Source organism: Cyprinodon tularosa, unplaced genomic scaffold, assembly GCF_016077235.1.
Source record: "Cyprinodon tularosa strain WSP-4 unplaced genomic scaffold, ASM1607723v1 ctg416, whole genome shotgun sequence".
Classification (NCBI taxonomy): Eukaryota; Metazoa; Chordata; class Actinopteri; order Cyprinodontiformes; family Cyprinodontidae; genus Cyprinodon; species Cyprinodon tularosa.
The window spans coordinates 517,129-533,603 of NW_024039137.1; the positions used below are offsets into that span (position 1 = coordinate 517,129).

General features: G+C 37.4%; 1 protein-coding gene across 1 annotated transcript in view; it reads right to left on the reverse strand.

Annotated features, from left to right (window-relative positions):
* Positions 1-14,447, reverse strand: part of ngfrb (nerve growth factor receptor b) — a 50,971-nt gene extending 36,524 nt beyond the window's left edge. Inside the window, exons 1-2 of the mRNA XM_038298822.1 lie at positions 14,082-14,447; positions 5,676-5,817 (exon numbers count right to left, since the gene is read on the reverse strand). Of these exons, the coding sequence (XP_038154750.1) occupies positions 5,676-5,817; positions 14,082-14,135 (196 nt within the window). The 5' untranslated portion in view covers positions 14,136-14,447. The remainder of the gene's footprint in view (positions 1-5,675; positions 5,818-14,081) is intronic.
* Between the last annotated feature and the right edge of the window lie 2,028 nt (positions 14,448-16,475).

Genomic DNA, 16,475 nt, shown 5'->3' on the forward strand with positions numbered 1-16,475 from the left:
GCGGACAACTAAACCTGATCAGACATTGTAAAATTATTCAGAAACTGATTAAAGGATCACAGTACTTTTTGAACTTTTTCAGGAATATGCTTAAAAGTCTTTTTGTAAAGGCAGGTAGTAGTTATCTGAATTGTTTATTCTGTTTAATTTATTGTTTATAACTAAACTGAAGACAAAAGAAGGTATTGCAGGAGCTACGGTAGGTATACATTCTTTAAGTAGTTCCCTAGCTTAGTGTTTTGTTGAAGGTTAAGTTCTCAGTCTGCATTATTTGCCCACCAACCATGCCAAAAGCTCCGATTCTGCAGAGATTAAATCAGAGATGACGAGAGATAGATAGACCCTGAGACTAAAACACGACAAGCAGGGAGAGGAAAAGAAATCTAACACTGTCATTTGAGATCCAGATGAATCGCAGTTCAATGCAGTAGTGTCTTTAATTGGTGGTGTCAAATGTAGGTCCCTCGCATTTTTGTTTAATTGTGTCTTTTCAGAGCTCCAAACCATCAGGGCCTGCTAGCCATGTGGGTATTTTGGTGTCCAGTCATGTAGTGCAATCCCATTTTCCCACCATCTCCCCATTATCTCCTCTCCTAAACAGACGCACACTCGGACTACTCTGACTGTCCCCCATGAGTCCTCTAAGAGCCATTATCATAATGCCATGCATCAATAATGCAAGTCAATACATTAATAACAGTGACTGCAGCTTGGAGAGAATGAGAAATGGGAGAAGGGAGAGGTTATAAATGCAAAAAGATTAATGAAATACACACTGAGCTCTCTGTCTGAAGGGCAAGATATCATTACTGTTATCATTGGACAAACATGCGGTACTGTATTTCTTTTGTTTTAAACACCCAAATAAGGACTTCTACCTCACCCACTTTGGCTTGCTGTAAAACGTATTGTGATTGTGTGAGTGTGCATGTGATGCATCTATTATTTGCTGAAAAGTTTGCCTTTGTCTCCATTCCAGCTCTACTTGTTCTGTTTTGTCTCCAGTTATCTGCTCATTCATCCCAACTCTTCTTGTGTTTTACTTGGCTAACCTTTTAGTACTTCTGCCAGGCCTCTGGTTTCTATCTGATTTAAATTAACCCTTTGTGGAAACTTTGCACTGTGTGTTATGACTATAATCTTTAGTGAATTATACCAGATTGGTAGGACTTGGATGCACAAAGAAGAGATTTTTTTAAACAATCGTTGGCACATTGATCACCAGACCCCATTAACACATACAAAACACTTAATATCAAAAGTGTTGGCAAAGAGTTGACTTTTTTAATTCATATTCCCTCTTACCTTGTATTTCCTAATGCCCTTCTCTTAAGTCATTGTCCTGATAAACCATTTTGAGGCTTCTCTGGTTGCTTTTAAGCTTGGGAATTGGTTTGTATATGCTTGATTAGCTACAGAATGATAGTTTTGCATTAAATTCCCCACCAGCTGGCCCCAAAAACCATCTGTTGTCACTTAATCACATCTACGAGACACAATGGTAGTTTGGATGATCTAAATGATGTAGGGAGCATGCTTGGCAAGTTTGGGGTGGTAACAGCAGCCGGTTAGTTTAAACCTTTTCTGTTTCCTTCATCTTCTCACAAAAGAGAGTCTAAGTCTTGCTTTGTTTAGTTAAAAGGAGAACAATACTACATTTTTTTTTTTAAAAGAGCTCCAGGAATGTCTGACTTAAAGCAAATTAGGCATTTATTGAATAGAATAATATGCTCATTGTTTGGAGAATAAATGTTATAACAGATCTATATTTACCTGTTAACATAAGAACCATGCAAGGGTGTAAAGCATCATGAGCTCTAATACAAATTTTTTTAGGTTGACTTGAGTGTCCGCGGAACTTTAGATTTGTAAAACATGACTTCCTACCACCTTTGGCTACAATTATGATGTGGCATATAGGATCACTTCTGTTAGTGGTAGGGCAACAGGCTTTGCTACCACAGAGAATAAGGGAGAGACATACTACATACATCACTGTTGGAGAACTGCAGCACAGAGGCCTCTTGTTCGCTGCGCCGATACCTGACCTAATTGCTTACTTCACTCACCTGCCTAACTCTACCCTGTTGTTAATTTTCTCCCATCTTATCCACCTGCACTTGCTGCTTTATATTCGGCTCAGCTCAGCTATCTGGGCCAGATCATTATACATATATGTTTGTTTGTTCGCTTTTAGTTACGTTTTTGGCTCGGGGGTGTTTAAAGCTCTGTAGTCCTGGTTTTTATCCACTTAGCGTGCTCTGTTCCTGTTTTGCCTTGGTGAAGGGAGCCAGTTTAAAGCTCTGCAGTTTTCCTGGTGTCGTGTCTTGTTCTGCGCCTCAGCTGAGCCTGCCTGTCTGCATCCAAACGTGTCTGCCTGAACTCTGTTGGTGTCTTGGAATCATGAACCTGCCTGAACTATCTGTGGGATCATGGAACCCCAGATCTGTCTGTCCCGGTTCTGATCGGAACCCCTGACTGGGCTATGGACTGGATCTCCGAACCGTCCTGTTCCAAACTGTTTGCCTGACCTGGCTCGAACTCATGCTTGCTCACTGGGGCTACTGCATCGGGGACACTCTGGGCGGCTCCCATCTCATCTAGTTGGCAGTGCATCGGCTGGATTCTGCCTCATTCTGAGAGGATGGACATTTCTCCCTCAACCATAGTGCCAGTAATGGGTTGCGCCCCGCCTCCCCCCACAGCCACTGCATATCCGCAGATCCACAGCTCCACATGCAACATGTTATTTCTGTTTGTGTGATTAAACGTTTTGAACTTTCCCACTGTCTGGCCTGAATATTGGGTCCTACATTCTGGGTTTCATTAGAGGGCCATCATGGGGTCACAAAGCCTCCACAACAAATATTAAATATTTATTTTATTTGCAAAGCAGTTTTTGGAGAGGCACATGAGGAAAAAGCCTTTTCTATACCACCACCTCAAAATTTAAACAGGTTAAGTTTTCTACAGCTGAGACTTTTCCTGCAACAGTGTGCTACAGAGTCAGATGAGATCAAAGCTACCTTCACACCAGGCAGATTTACCTGTTATCCCTATGTACAGGTGTACAACAGCCGCAACGCAACGCAAAAAAGATGTAACAGACTTGTTGCCAGCTATGTTTAAGGTTTCCATTTTGGCACTTCCACCAATACGGGAACAATGCGACACAGTTGTAATTGGAAAATCTGAACTTTTGCATCGTGACGATCAATTACGGACTGGATGTGGTTGTTACATGGGGTGAAGGAAGCCATATGTGACTTACTTCTTTTCAATTAAAACTGGAAGATAGCAAAAAAAACTATAGCGACAAAGGTTGTGGTGCTGAATCTCTAAAGAGATTTGTTGGTGTCTTTTAAAAAATCTGTTTTAATTTTGACCTGGGAGGTCTGTTAAATCTTTCATCCTTCATCCTGCTCTTCTAGCTCCAGGGCGAGGCAGAGCCAGTTGCCTCTGACCCACTCTGGTGCTTCTCTGATGAGATTTTGCTCTGATCTCCCGCTGCTACTGTTTGAGCGGCAGAACACCACCTCACTTTGTCCAAGCAATTCCTCTCTAAAGCAGGATGCTTCCAGGTTCTGGTCAGACAGGAGCACAGTGGAAAGGGTCAGCAATCCAGGCTGTGTAACTTAAAGGTCAGAGTGTGTCCAGTTTAAGCCAGAGCGAAAGACATAGTTTAGATGTTTCTGCTAAAAAACGTATCAATTCATCTTAATTTGTACCTGTGAGATAAAATCTGACAAGGTAATCTGCATTTCTTCTTGTCAATGATTGAAAGCATATAGTTTGTCAGGGTGCATTTGCTCATGCCTGAGCAGAACAAGAACTGTGAACAATTACCTATTAAACCTTCCATTTTGCAGAACTGAAAGCAAGTTGCATATTAAATTAAATTCAAAAATATTTTACCAATCTCAAAGGAAAAACAAATCAATTCTGAATTTATTTATTTTTTTGTTAAACAAAGCTGTCCACAAGTGAACTCTTAACTTAAGGTGCAGTATCAAAGACATACAACTGTCCAAAGAAACTCTACAGACATACTTTAATAAATCTTCAATCTCTGTGACTTATCTCATGACCTCCATTTAAATTATTTACTTACTGAAAGACCTCTTCAGTCTAGGTTTGCAATCTTTCACTGACCCAATGGGGTTGACATCTACTTCCTGGCCAGGATGAGGGAAACTTGGGGAATTTATAAGTGAAAAACTCTGGGAACACTATAGAAACTGGCTGTGGACCAGCCATGTCCTCCATAGAGGAAAAGAAAACCTTTGACCTCATGTAATGCCCCCCCCTTCAACATCCAACCACCCCCATACTCAACCATCAATTCACCTCAAAACGACAGGCTTTAATAATACACTTCTGAGACTACCGGTTGTACTCATCTGTTTGAATTTACAATGCTTATTTTTTGTAATAGAGTTCAACAATGTATCCGATGCTTTAAATATATTCCCCTGGAGATCCTTTCAGCAACATCTGGAGCACATCTCCCCTAAGCTACTGTCCTTATGTCTTTTAGTCATCCAGAGCTTCTCTCCCTACATGGTGAAGGCCAGGGGGAGGGCAGCTGTGCTGGAGAATAGCTATGCATGGCATTTGTTTCACTTTCTAGCCTGATAAAAATGATTCTGTCTTTTATGCAGTAAGTTGAATGCTTAAAGATGCATACGCCTCAACATTTAGTTTTGGTTTATATTGCATATTCTGATTGTCACAATGTTAGGTGTTTTATTGTCATATGAGATGAATCCCTAGTTAATCTCAAACGCCTTATTTTGCCTCATATTCTTATGCAATTTGGTTTCCCGTCTTTACTTATAATACGAAAGTCCTGCCAAATAAAACTGTCTTGCTGAAGTAGAATAAGCCTTTCCAAATGTACCATATGCCGCTTTAAAATCAATATAGTTGTTTATCATTAAAGGTTCCAGTGCAAGTTGCCAATGCCAAAGTGTTTTAATGCACGTCTAATGTAGATGGATGGTCATTACCAGCCTTGGCCACATTAAAAATCCATAATCTCAAAAACAGAACAAACTGTTTATCCATAACATATCTAAAGATGATGCTCATAGCTGCTCCAATGATCAAGGTGCCGCACAAAAAGCATCACCTTGATCATTTCATACGGCATCTGGTTTAGAAAAGGCGAACTGTTTATTAGCTAAGCGGAACAGAATAGTAAGTAACGATGCAGCGCTACAATGCTGATATTGCTGTATTGACCGATCCCAATATTGACCCGATACAATATTAACATGAATCCTTCATATTTTTATTTGTGATATTATAGTGTACAATAATAGAAAACTCTTAATTATTAACATCAGGTCTAAGAACAACTGACCCATTTCTTATTCCACAAAAATAAAACAGAATAGAATTAAACTTAAAAAGCAACTAAATATACTTTGCATCTACCCAAAAGCGCTATACAGGATATAACTAGTTATTTACATGTGTACAGAATCTATGTATGTAAAGTTGGAAACCAGTTGGTAGAACCAGTTAAGGAGACGTTGCATCATTAAAAAAACATCTTATCTTTAACTTTCAACAGCTTTAATATTATTTTTCTTTCCTTTTGTAAAGTACGCAGAAGTTAACACATCACAGAATAATTTTGGTTAAGAAAAAATTGTGTTTGTTGTACTTACTGTCAAGGCATGGAGCGCACACAGTCTGTTTGGCTTCGCAGGGTGAGACAACGCCCTCGCCGGGCGGACACTGCTTGCAGCATTGTCCACTGGTCGTATTCTTGCCCGACGGACAAGAATTCACAGAGGCTCTGGAATCAGCCTGAAATTCAAGAAAAAAATGTCAAGCAAAACCCTTACATACATTTAGCTGTGAAAGCATAATATTATAAAAATGTGCGAGTTGCACCATAAGGAGAGGTGTAAACAGTGTTCTTCCAAAAGGCAGCTGAGAGAGATATAATTTTTTTTTTTTTAGAAGAATATGCAACAGAGAAATAAATACAAAAAAATGCTAGACCTTCCACCAATGTCTGTCTTTCTTTCTTTATTTCCTTTGTTAAATATTGGGTATCTGATAATCAGATATCCAGGCCTGGAAAAAATATAAACATTTCAGCTATTTTCTCAATTTCCCATGCTCTTCTGAAAAACAAAACTGCGTATGATAATCTGGCTTATAAACATAGCTGAGATAATCAGCAGAGGACAAATTTATCTCTGTGGTTGAACTGATCTCAACCTCAAGAAAAAATTACTTTTTATGGAGAAAATGTGGTAAAACAAAAAGTTTCCATTGAGATGGTTTAGGCATAAACCCACAGTGTATAAAGTCATCTTAATTTACTGCTATTTTTAATATCAAACTAAACAAGAACATTGCATTATAACTTTTCTTTGAAGTTGGATAAGATGAAAGAGAAGTAATTTGATTAAAATCAGACTTTTATAGCTCTTCTAAACTGAATATAATAATGTACGATACTAGTATTAAAACCACTCTACTGTTTGGTTTTGAAAGGGTTAATGCTTCATAAAACTTTAGGCCAGCTCAGCATATGTATTTATACCTGTAAGTGAGAGGCTGTAAACAAAGCCAAACAATAACACATCCATACCAAGTTAAGTCACTCTGCTCTTCAAGCATTCTTTAGTGTGACCCGCTGAGTGCTTTATCTTAGCTGTTGACAGGAAGAGATGTTTGTGCGTGCCTCTGCTTATGCATAAATGCATGAGAATTACAAACCCTTGCACACTCATGCCTGAATGTTGAAATTCCCACATTTGTGTAAAAACTTTACCTGTGATCTTTGACAGCATCCAGCCACTAAACCTGTCTCACACCATGTTTTTAAAATTCTTATCTAAGAAACGACTCAATTCCCTCACCAAACGCAGATAGGAGCAGTGATAAGTTTCAGATCTGATTGTACTACTCTACGGTTACAACAGGATGGTTAAGAGTCAGACTGCCGTTTCTCCTCAGTAGTTTCCCAATGTGTCTCCCACTCCATGGAACAGGGGCCAACAGAAAACTGTTTTCATCTAAGTTTAAAGCATGCCTCATCCAGTGAGCAACATGTGAGTCAGCTTGTTCCCCACTGGGGCGAATTTGGTTTGAGGCGCATCGTAGGCAAGTTAATTGCATTTAGAGGGATGTGCGTACACATGTAGGTTTTAAGTGAAGGAGGTACACTCTGCATAAATCGTCAGGGTTCAGGTGTGTGTGGAATGTAGCTGACAGGGGAGAGGAGCTACAGAAAAAAAAAAAACAAGCATCCCCTCAGGCACCTCTGAGTCAGCTTATGTGTGTTTCTACATCTGTGGGAGTGTGCAAAAGTGAGCATGCACTCACACAACCTTAACCCTGCTGGGCCTTTGGTCTCCTCAACTTGGAAGTTTGACAGTAAGTACCACAAGATTCCTTTTCTGTTTAAGGATGCACAATGCAGGTAGTGTAAAACTCTAATTACTGTATGACCCAGAATACTAGAGATCTCTTCAATTAAGATGATCAAAAAGATTATTAAGTCTATACAGTTATATCTTCTTACAATGTTTAAGATCTGTTGCTTAAAACACCACTGACTATGCCCTAGAAATGGTACCTTTTAAAAGTGCTTGTTTTGAATTTTGCTTTTTCTTGTCATAGAAAGGTCATGTGACCAAAAAAAAAAAAAAATGGTAGGCTGGAATATTGCATCAGGCAACACACCACACCCTGGATCACAGGAATCTGGGCCAAATGAAAAGACAAAATTAGTGATATATATACGTATATATATATATATATATATATATATATATATATATATATATATATATATATATATATATATATATATATATATATATATATATATATATATTAGAACCAAGATACACATGTAGAACAGTACAGACTTTAGCTGCCCGGGTTTTGGTCAGAATTTATAAAAAGAAAATAGACCATGATCAAGAACAGCAATTTTGAGAGAAATTCAGGGTGTTAAACCAAAGCAAGCTCAAAGGACTGATATGCAAGATATGCAAAAAAAATATCAAACTTGATTGAGCAAATTACTGTAACTAATGGAACCATGATCTCAGCACTCTAGAACATATAAATGTAATCTTAATCAAACCTGAGATATGCAGCAGACATTTATCCAAATCAGACTAGCAAATCCAAATCAAAGAATCAAAAATAAAAGGTGGTTTAGACAAAGGCTCCTAATTAGAGATACCTAATTAGGCATACTCTCTTTATAGGAATAGGGTTGTACATGTGACATTTTTTTTAAGTGAAAAGGGCGGGTTTGTTCAAAAATTCGCAAAAATCATCCACTATACCTTTAAGAGTGTTTCTTGTCTTCCACTGATCTTTTCCTCATTTTTTTCCAAACTTGCAGCACTTTCTTCATTACTATACAAGTTTACAAAAGTAGACATTAAAATGTGGATCAAAGCCACATCCTTTATGGTTCCCCTCGACAGCCCCACATACAACACAAATACACACACATCTGCACCAGCTTGCTGACAAACCTCCCATGATGTGAACGAACCTGTTTTAAAAGGACTCTTAAAATGACTCCAGCATTTGGTATTAGCCTTTTTTTTTCTTTGACATGTTCTTAGCTTCAGGTGTAGGCGCAACAGAACATCGCCTCATACACCAACACTGAGGTTAAATATATCAGCTAGCTAATAACTGATGATCTGAGCAAAAGGATTATTAAAATTATGTACTTTGAGCAAATTTCACGTTAAAGGAGAAAAAAAAAAGGATGTACGCCTTTTTTAACAAGTTGAAGCTCGACTTTCCTAGTTCTATAAGCCAGTTTTGATGTGGGGTGATGAGCTGATTTCCTCGATGATGGAACAATATGTACACTACTTATAAATGCGAAGCCTGGAAAGAAATTCCCTGGGATGTTAGGACAGAATTTTGGTGCTATGATGGACCCTACAACTGCCTGACCTCAGAACATGTTGGACATGTCAACAAAATTGTTGGAACTGAAAAAAGCTGTCACAAAAAACTTGAATCTGACAAAAGTATTGATAAATAAAAATTCTATGAAAATAAATCAATGAAAGTCAGACTTTGCTTTTCAACCATGCTGCTTTTCAACCATGCTCCGACATAATGATTTAAAAATATAAACAGGCCTGTACAAAAAAAAGACTAAAAGACTAAGTAATGTGACCAAAGGGACATGTTAAAATAAGGTGTGTCCAATGATTAGCATCACAGGTGTCTGTGTTCTTATAATCAGTTAGTGTGCCTTTAAATAAGGGGTATAGGGGGGTCACTGTGCTGTTTGGTAATATGGTGTGTACCACACTCAAAATGGACCGGAGGAAGCAAAGTTGTCTCAGGAGATTAGAGAGAAACTTTTAGACAAGCATGTTAAGGGTAAAGGCTATTAGACCATATCCAAGCAGCTTGATGCTTCTGTGACTAGTTGCACATATTGTTTTGAAATTTGGGATCCGTTGGACTATAGCCAACCTTCTTAGATGTGGCCACAGTAGTAAAATTGATGACCAATCAAAGGGAAAGATAATATGCAAATAAAACAAGAAAAAAAATCTGAAGAGATAAAGTTAAATTTCCAAATTGACGATCATCAGTGTCAGATCGCATCATCCAACATTATTTAGGCCAAAGTATCTTAATGTGAAACAACTGAGAAGGACACCATTGTTTTGGCAATATATGTTAATTTTTGGCCGCCCGATATATACCCACCTTTCTGTTCCTAGTATTGATTTGAAAAAAATTAATAAATAGACCACATGAGATAGCACTATGGAGCCATTTTGCTGTGCAGTGCAGCACCATATTTGTAGATGAGGCAGTCACAGTCGAAGACGTGGACTAACTCAAACCCCCAAAATCAAGGATACCAAAATAAATACACAATCAATATCATCTGATGAACATATATAGAGCACATGCTTTTTTATCTATACATTTAATTATGATAGATGGAAAAAAATATCACAATATAAAGAGATATCGCAATATTGTGATAACATCGTACCATGTCCGAGGTATTGTGACATGTATCGTATCGCAACACCCATGCCAATACTCACCCATAGTTGGACACAAACAATAAAAAGCCAGACTGCAATTCAGAAGTACATCTTGACAAGCCACAATACTTATGCAAAAAGTGTCCTATGGACAGTTGAGACAAAAATTTTATTTTTCCACTCTGAGTTCACAGAAGGGAAAACATCCTGATTCATCTGGCAGAGGATGTCTTAAATCTCTGCAGCGTACAATGAAACCTCAAGACTACCAGGGGATTCTATAGAGAAATGCGTCAGAAACCTTGGTATCAGTTGCAGGTCAACAGGATTATGACCCAAAACACACAGCTAAAAACATCCAAGAACGACTGTAAGGAAACCACTGGACCAGTCTAAAGTGGCCTTCTATGAGCCCTGATCTAAAACCTATTGAGCATCTGCAGGGGGCTGAAACATGCCGTCTGGAAAAGGCAGCCTTCGAACTTTGTTCATGAGGAGTGGACCAAAATACCTGCTGAGAGGAGCTGCAGTCTCATTGATAGCTACAGAAATCATTTGATCACAGTGATTGCCTCAAAAGGTTGTGCAACAAGATTTTCATTAAGAGGAAACATCATTTTTGTCCAGACTTGTTTTATGAGTTTATTCTTTTCAAGTAATTCTGTTGAAGCATGGTTAAAAAACAATGTCTGACTTTTATTTGTCATTTTTTTAATGTTCATTTATACTTTTGTCAGGTTCAAGTTATTTTAGTAACATTGTAGTTTCTTTTTTCATTAAACAATGACAAATAATTTTTATCTACGTGTGTTAAGGCATACACCTTTATGTATTAATATATATTTTCATGCATCTGTTGCATTGTTATGCTTACCTAAATCTAAGGTGCTGTCAAAGGCTAATGAGAATGCAAAAAACAAAATGTATGATTTCGATAAAATCAGTTTTATTGATTTAGCTTTCAGTGCATAATAACACAGATGAAGCTTGATCAGATTTTGGAGTATGCAACTGTGCTGACAGTGGAAAGAGGGAAAGAGAAAATCTCAAAAACAGAGAAATGTGTGTTAATATAAAACCGTCCAAAAGGTAAGGAGAAAAGGTCAAGAATTTTAGGTCACCCTCCTTCTGCTACAGAGCAGAAAACGTGGAACTGTAGCTTCCACTGGTGGAATGATTAATAGGAGTCTCTGCCCCAATTGTGTATGTCCCTGACTGACAACACAAACACATCTACCCTCCAAACACTGTGCATCCAGGCACATAAATGTTTGTGCCATTTCTTGTCCTTATTTAGACAATAGAAATACAACTTTCAGAGCCCATAAACAGCAGCCACCTTCATTCTAAAGATGGATTCTTAAGCATAGGCTAATATAACAAGTATATCCTGACTCAATATGGGCATCAACAAATATTTTAGATGAAAATGCTTTAATTAAGCTAAATTGCAAACAGTTTATTTAATATTGCCAAATACTCAGATGTGTTGCTATTTTTATCGGCAGGTATCCTTGACCCAGTATTCCTCTGTTTAAGCGTCTTTTTTTTTCTTTTAACAAAAAACCACTAACTGATAACATCCTTGGTATCCATAGATAAAAAGACTGGCTCAGGGCTACTGCTGCCTTTCATTCAGTTTTCTTTATTTTCTATCATTATAGAGGGCAGGTCTGTGTTAACCCATATTTGTTCTTTTTAGTGACTATCTGCTTTTTTCCTTTTCAGCCACAATTATTCACTTAAAATTAGCAGTATATATTTGTAGGATTCTTCCTGCATTAAGGGGGTTTCTCTCCACTGTCGCCACATGTTTGCTCACTATAAGAACCAACTGAAAAGACAAGAACTCAACACTACTGGTTCAACTTAATTTGGTAGATAATTCTTTTACTTTTTATCAATCACTGCATGTCTATTTAAAAACTAAAATCTTTTTTTATATAGTAGTGTTAGCTTAGTTTTTTTTTTTTTTTACTGTGAACAGTGAACTCATACTTTTAATCTGTTGTAAAACATTGAAAAGATGACTTTGTGGGTTTGGCAGCAAAGCTAATCATGAAGTTTGAAGAGCAAAAATACATAAAAAATGTAGCAATTTGTTTCTTGTATTAGAATAACAGATAAATTAGAAAATAGTTAATATCTCTAATATGTTAGAGAATGGTCATAACTAAAACAGCTTGTTATCTTCTACTTATGCCAGACACCAGTTTGGTCTATTTTCAAACAGTATTTTCCATTCATTGTCTGTGTCCTTCTGTTTGGCAAAACAGCTTGCTCAAGCTGGTCCATAAAGGATTTTGTGGGGCTGAGGCTATAAGTCCAGAAATATAATTCTATTTTCTCTGATTCTATGATTTACATCTGAGGATCATTTATGGTCCCCATGTGAGTGGAGATGGTATGTGGAAGCAGAATCCCATCTTAATATTAGATTAAATTAGATTCAACTTTATTGTCATTACACAGGTACAGGTACAAGGCAACGAAATGCAGTTTAGGTCTAACCAGAAGTGCAATAGCAGCAATTGCAGAATAAATAATGGTTCCATAAGTACTGGACATGGGTTTCTACTGAATAAATATAGAGAGGAATACCATTATAAACAGAATTTTACTGATAGATTTGTCCTATGAATATTATGTATAGATAGTGTTATGAACTAAATTTACAGCTGGATATGTACCGAATATAATATACAGGTGGATATTACTATAAATAGGGTTTTTATCGATATCTACAATAGCACAATATACATATATCACACTGCATTGAGGGTGTCTTCTTTAATAGCAGGTCTTGGCTTTCCAATGAGAGCCATCACCCCATAGCATCACCCTGCCTCCACCAAAAGTGGCTCATTTTTAGAAGAGTGAATTTCAGTGGCACATCCAATAGATTGTCTTCATATAAATGCAGGACACTGTAAGAGGAAGTCCAAAGTATATAAGAAACATTGTTAAAATAAAAGTTCCTTATGTTTTGTGCCAGATCCATTTTTATTATTTATGAGATGAACTCACTTTAAAAAATCAAGGATATAATCAATGCACAATGGGCATTATGGATTTCACAAAAGAAAATTAATACTGCTGAATCATCACTGCTGAACAATGACAACGGAGATGCAAAAGACCATAAGATGGAGAGGTAAAAGAAGAGGAGGAAGATTGAGGAGGAGGAGGAGGAGAAAGGTCCAACACCTATCAATATTGCATGTGCTGAGCCAGCAAATTGATGCTTAGCCATCTGTAGGAGCAGCTGCCATGTACTGTAGATGTACCAGGCTCCTAAATCAGGACCTCAACAACCTCATGAACACTGTCCGTGTGCTGTCACAAACTGGGAGATTTATTTCCTGGCTGGACCAGAAGGTAATTCAAAGGTATTATAAAACACAACTGTCAAGGCGGCTCCCTCTCCTGTTCTCCTGATGTTTGAAAAATGCCCTGCTACTTTTTTGGCTCTTGTGTAAGTGTTGATATGTGGTCATGTGACACTCTCTCTAAACGACAACGCACCTTTTATACCAACTGGACTAGATAAATTGGCATAAAGTGAGTAAATCAGGCCTTTTATGTAAATGTAGGCTTTATGGATTAGCTGCTCCACAGATTCCTCTGTTATTGTCCTTTTCTCTGTGGGAACACATGTAACTGAGACGGGTGGAACTACAGCTCCATGCACCAATCTGAGCTATAAAGTGTCAACCTGAAAGGCTGATCTGCTGCATGCATCCTGCTTTAACTTGCTGTCAATCTCAATCCTTCTCAAAACAGGACAGGTGCAAGCGCAAGAAGCAAAAAGGCACCATGGCGCATCACCAGGAGTTATAACACTATAATAACATTAAAAAAAAAATTAGGGTGTAAAATAAATTTAAATAAATTTGCAGTTAATTTGATCATGCTAAAATAATTTAAATGCTTTTTTCTGTTTTTCACAAACTCTATGATGCATAAATAAACTCTCCATAAAGGTCTGCTAAAGTTTAAAGCATCACAATATTGGTTACTCAACGCACTTAATTTGTACAAAAGGAGGAGGACACTTACCAGTCCAAGCAAAGCTGCAATCAAAACCAACTTCATCCTGTATCTCCCTTGCATATTTCTAGGAGCTTCAGAAAGCAGGTGCAAGAATAAAGCGGGGTGAAGTCTCAGCAACTTAGGGGGGAAGCAATCACGACTGTCATCGCTGCGTCTTCCCGATCCTATCTAGCTTTATATTCAAAGAGAATAAGAGAAATGAACTGTCCCAATAAAGAAGTCGTTTTAAAAGTAGCTCTGTGTATAAGGCGCCCCCTGCGCGCAGTTTACAATCCAGTCTGAGGGTCCAAATGACGCATGGAAAGGGTTTATCTGGCTCGGTGCGCCTCTTTTCCGCTGGGTTGGTTCATGTGGTTGAAACACTTCAGCTCTGTGCGCCTTCAGGGAAGGAGTCCTCTCCTATCCACGCCCACTCGGAGGACGCAGCTCGTTCAGTCTTTGACAACTCGCTCCAGGATGTTGTTGTTGATTCGGACAAACCGACAGAAATGCAACATAATACCAGTTAGATGGTGAATGCATTGTATGTGAGGTTTTTCCGCATATTGGGTCAGAATGATCTCCAAACATATATATATATATATATATATATATATATATATATATATATATATATATATATATATATATATATATATATATATATATATATAGAAATATATAAATAGAAATATATATAAATATATAAATATATAAATAGAAATATATATATTTCTATTTTTTTTTTTTTTTTTTTTGAAGTCATTATAACTGTATTTTTTCCTATATTTGCTCTTTACTGACTGTTGGTATGTGGCCTATTTTACTTTGAATAATGACCTTCTCTTAAACAGGTTCAGACAGCATGTTTTCTCATTTCTTATTTCTGTTCATGTGCTCTCTTCATCCTCTGACATGGGAGTTGGCTCAGAGTTTGTCTGCCTGGCTGTGTGTTTCCTGGACAGACCGCCTTTTACAGCTGCTTTTTGTATCTCTGCTTCTGTCTCCTTGAACCCCAGTCCGCGTCGGCAGATGGCCGCTCAGACTGAGCCTGGTTCTGCTGCAGGTTTCTTCCTGTTAATAGGGAGTTTTTCCTCTCCACTGTCGCTACAAGCATGCTTAGTGTGAGGGATTGCATTGGAATCAATGAGTCGATGCAATCAACTGGTTTTCCTTAGATAGAAAACATTGAATCAATCTGACAGTATGATCTGGTGAACTGTAAAGTGCCTTGAGATGACATGTGTTGTGAATTTGTGCTATATAAATAAAGTGAATTGAATTGTTCTGTGGTTCATGTATAGACGTTTCACAACAAAACAGGTTTCAGTGAAAACTCTTAACTAAGCAACTGAATCTCAACTAAAAACAACTAGATTTGAAACCAAATTTTATCTCAATAAGTTTAGAATGAGAAATTACCTTTTATACTAATTAAGAACAATTGGGATGTGCTTAAACCAATCCAAAATGAAAATCCAAGAGGCAAATAATACTCTATTTGGTAAAATAATATGTCATTAGATGATCATTAATTAGTAAAAAATCACTCTTAGTGCAATGGATCAATGTACTGAATAAAACAGATGAAATATACTGATATTTCAGTTATATTGTAATTTAAATTTACATTAAATTTTACATATTCTATAGATTCTGAAGCATTTGCTTAAAAAAATCACAAAGGTGAAGTAAATGTTTCGGATGGCAATGACTATCTGTAACATTTGACATCTGCTCATCTGTTTAAATTTCCTTTTCTTTTTCCTCATGACATAATTAGGTTAATGCCTAAAGACAGAGGGCAGATAAACTGAGCTCAGGAAGACTTCCCCCATCAGGAATGAATACACCATTTAGCAGGAAACCTGAGATCCACAGCAGCACAGATTTAAAAAGTCCGCTCTACCTCATTGTTGTCTTTCTGTATTGTATCTCTAATATCAATAATTTATGCGAAACGTCAAGAGAGCTGACATAAGATGAAATATTAGGAATATATGATAAAATATTTCTGCTTTAGGCTTTATGGGTTGATTAAGAAAGCTTCTTCTGAGCATTATAAACAACCAAATCTGACATTTATTTGCAACTGTTCCAGCTGTTCTGCAGCATTTTTTGCCACTTGCTCTCATACCCTTTAGCAAAATTCATTAAAACATGTTTTATGGCTGCATTTCCATCTCTTGTTGAGTTTTCCATGTTGTTGGTTTACTGTCCTTGACATTTGAACAGGAATAAACCTGTTAGTCTTCACCTAAAATGAGTTACGGGAAGATGATAGATCTTTCTACAGAGAGTTACTCCAGAGATCGTAAAAAAGATAAAATCTGTATTGCATTTGGTAGTTAGATAGACAGACGGACGGAAGAAGGACAGACGGAAGGATAGGTAGGTAAATAGATAATCTTTTTAAAAATG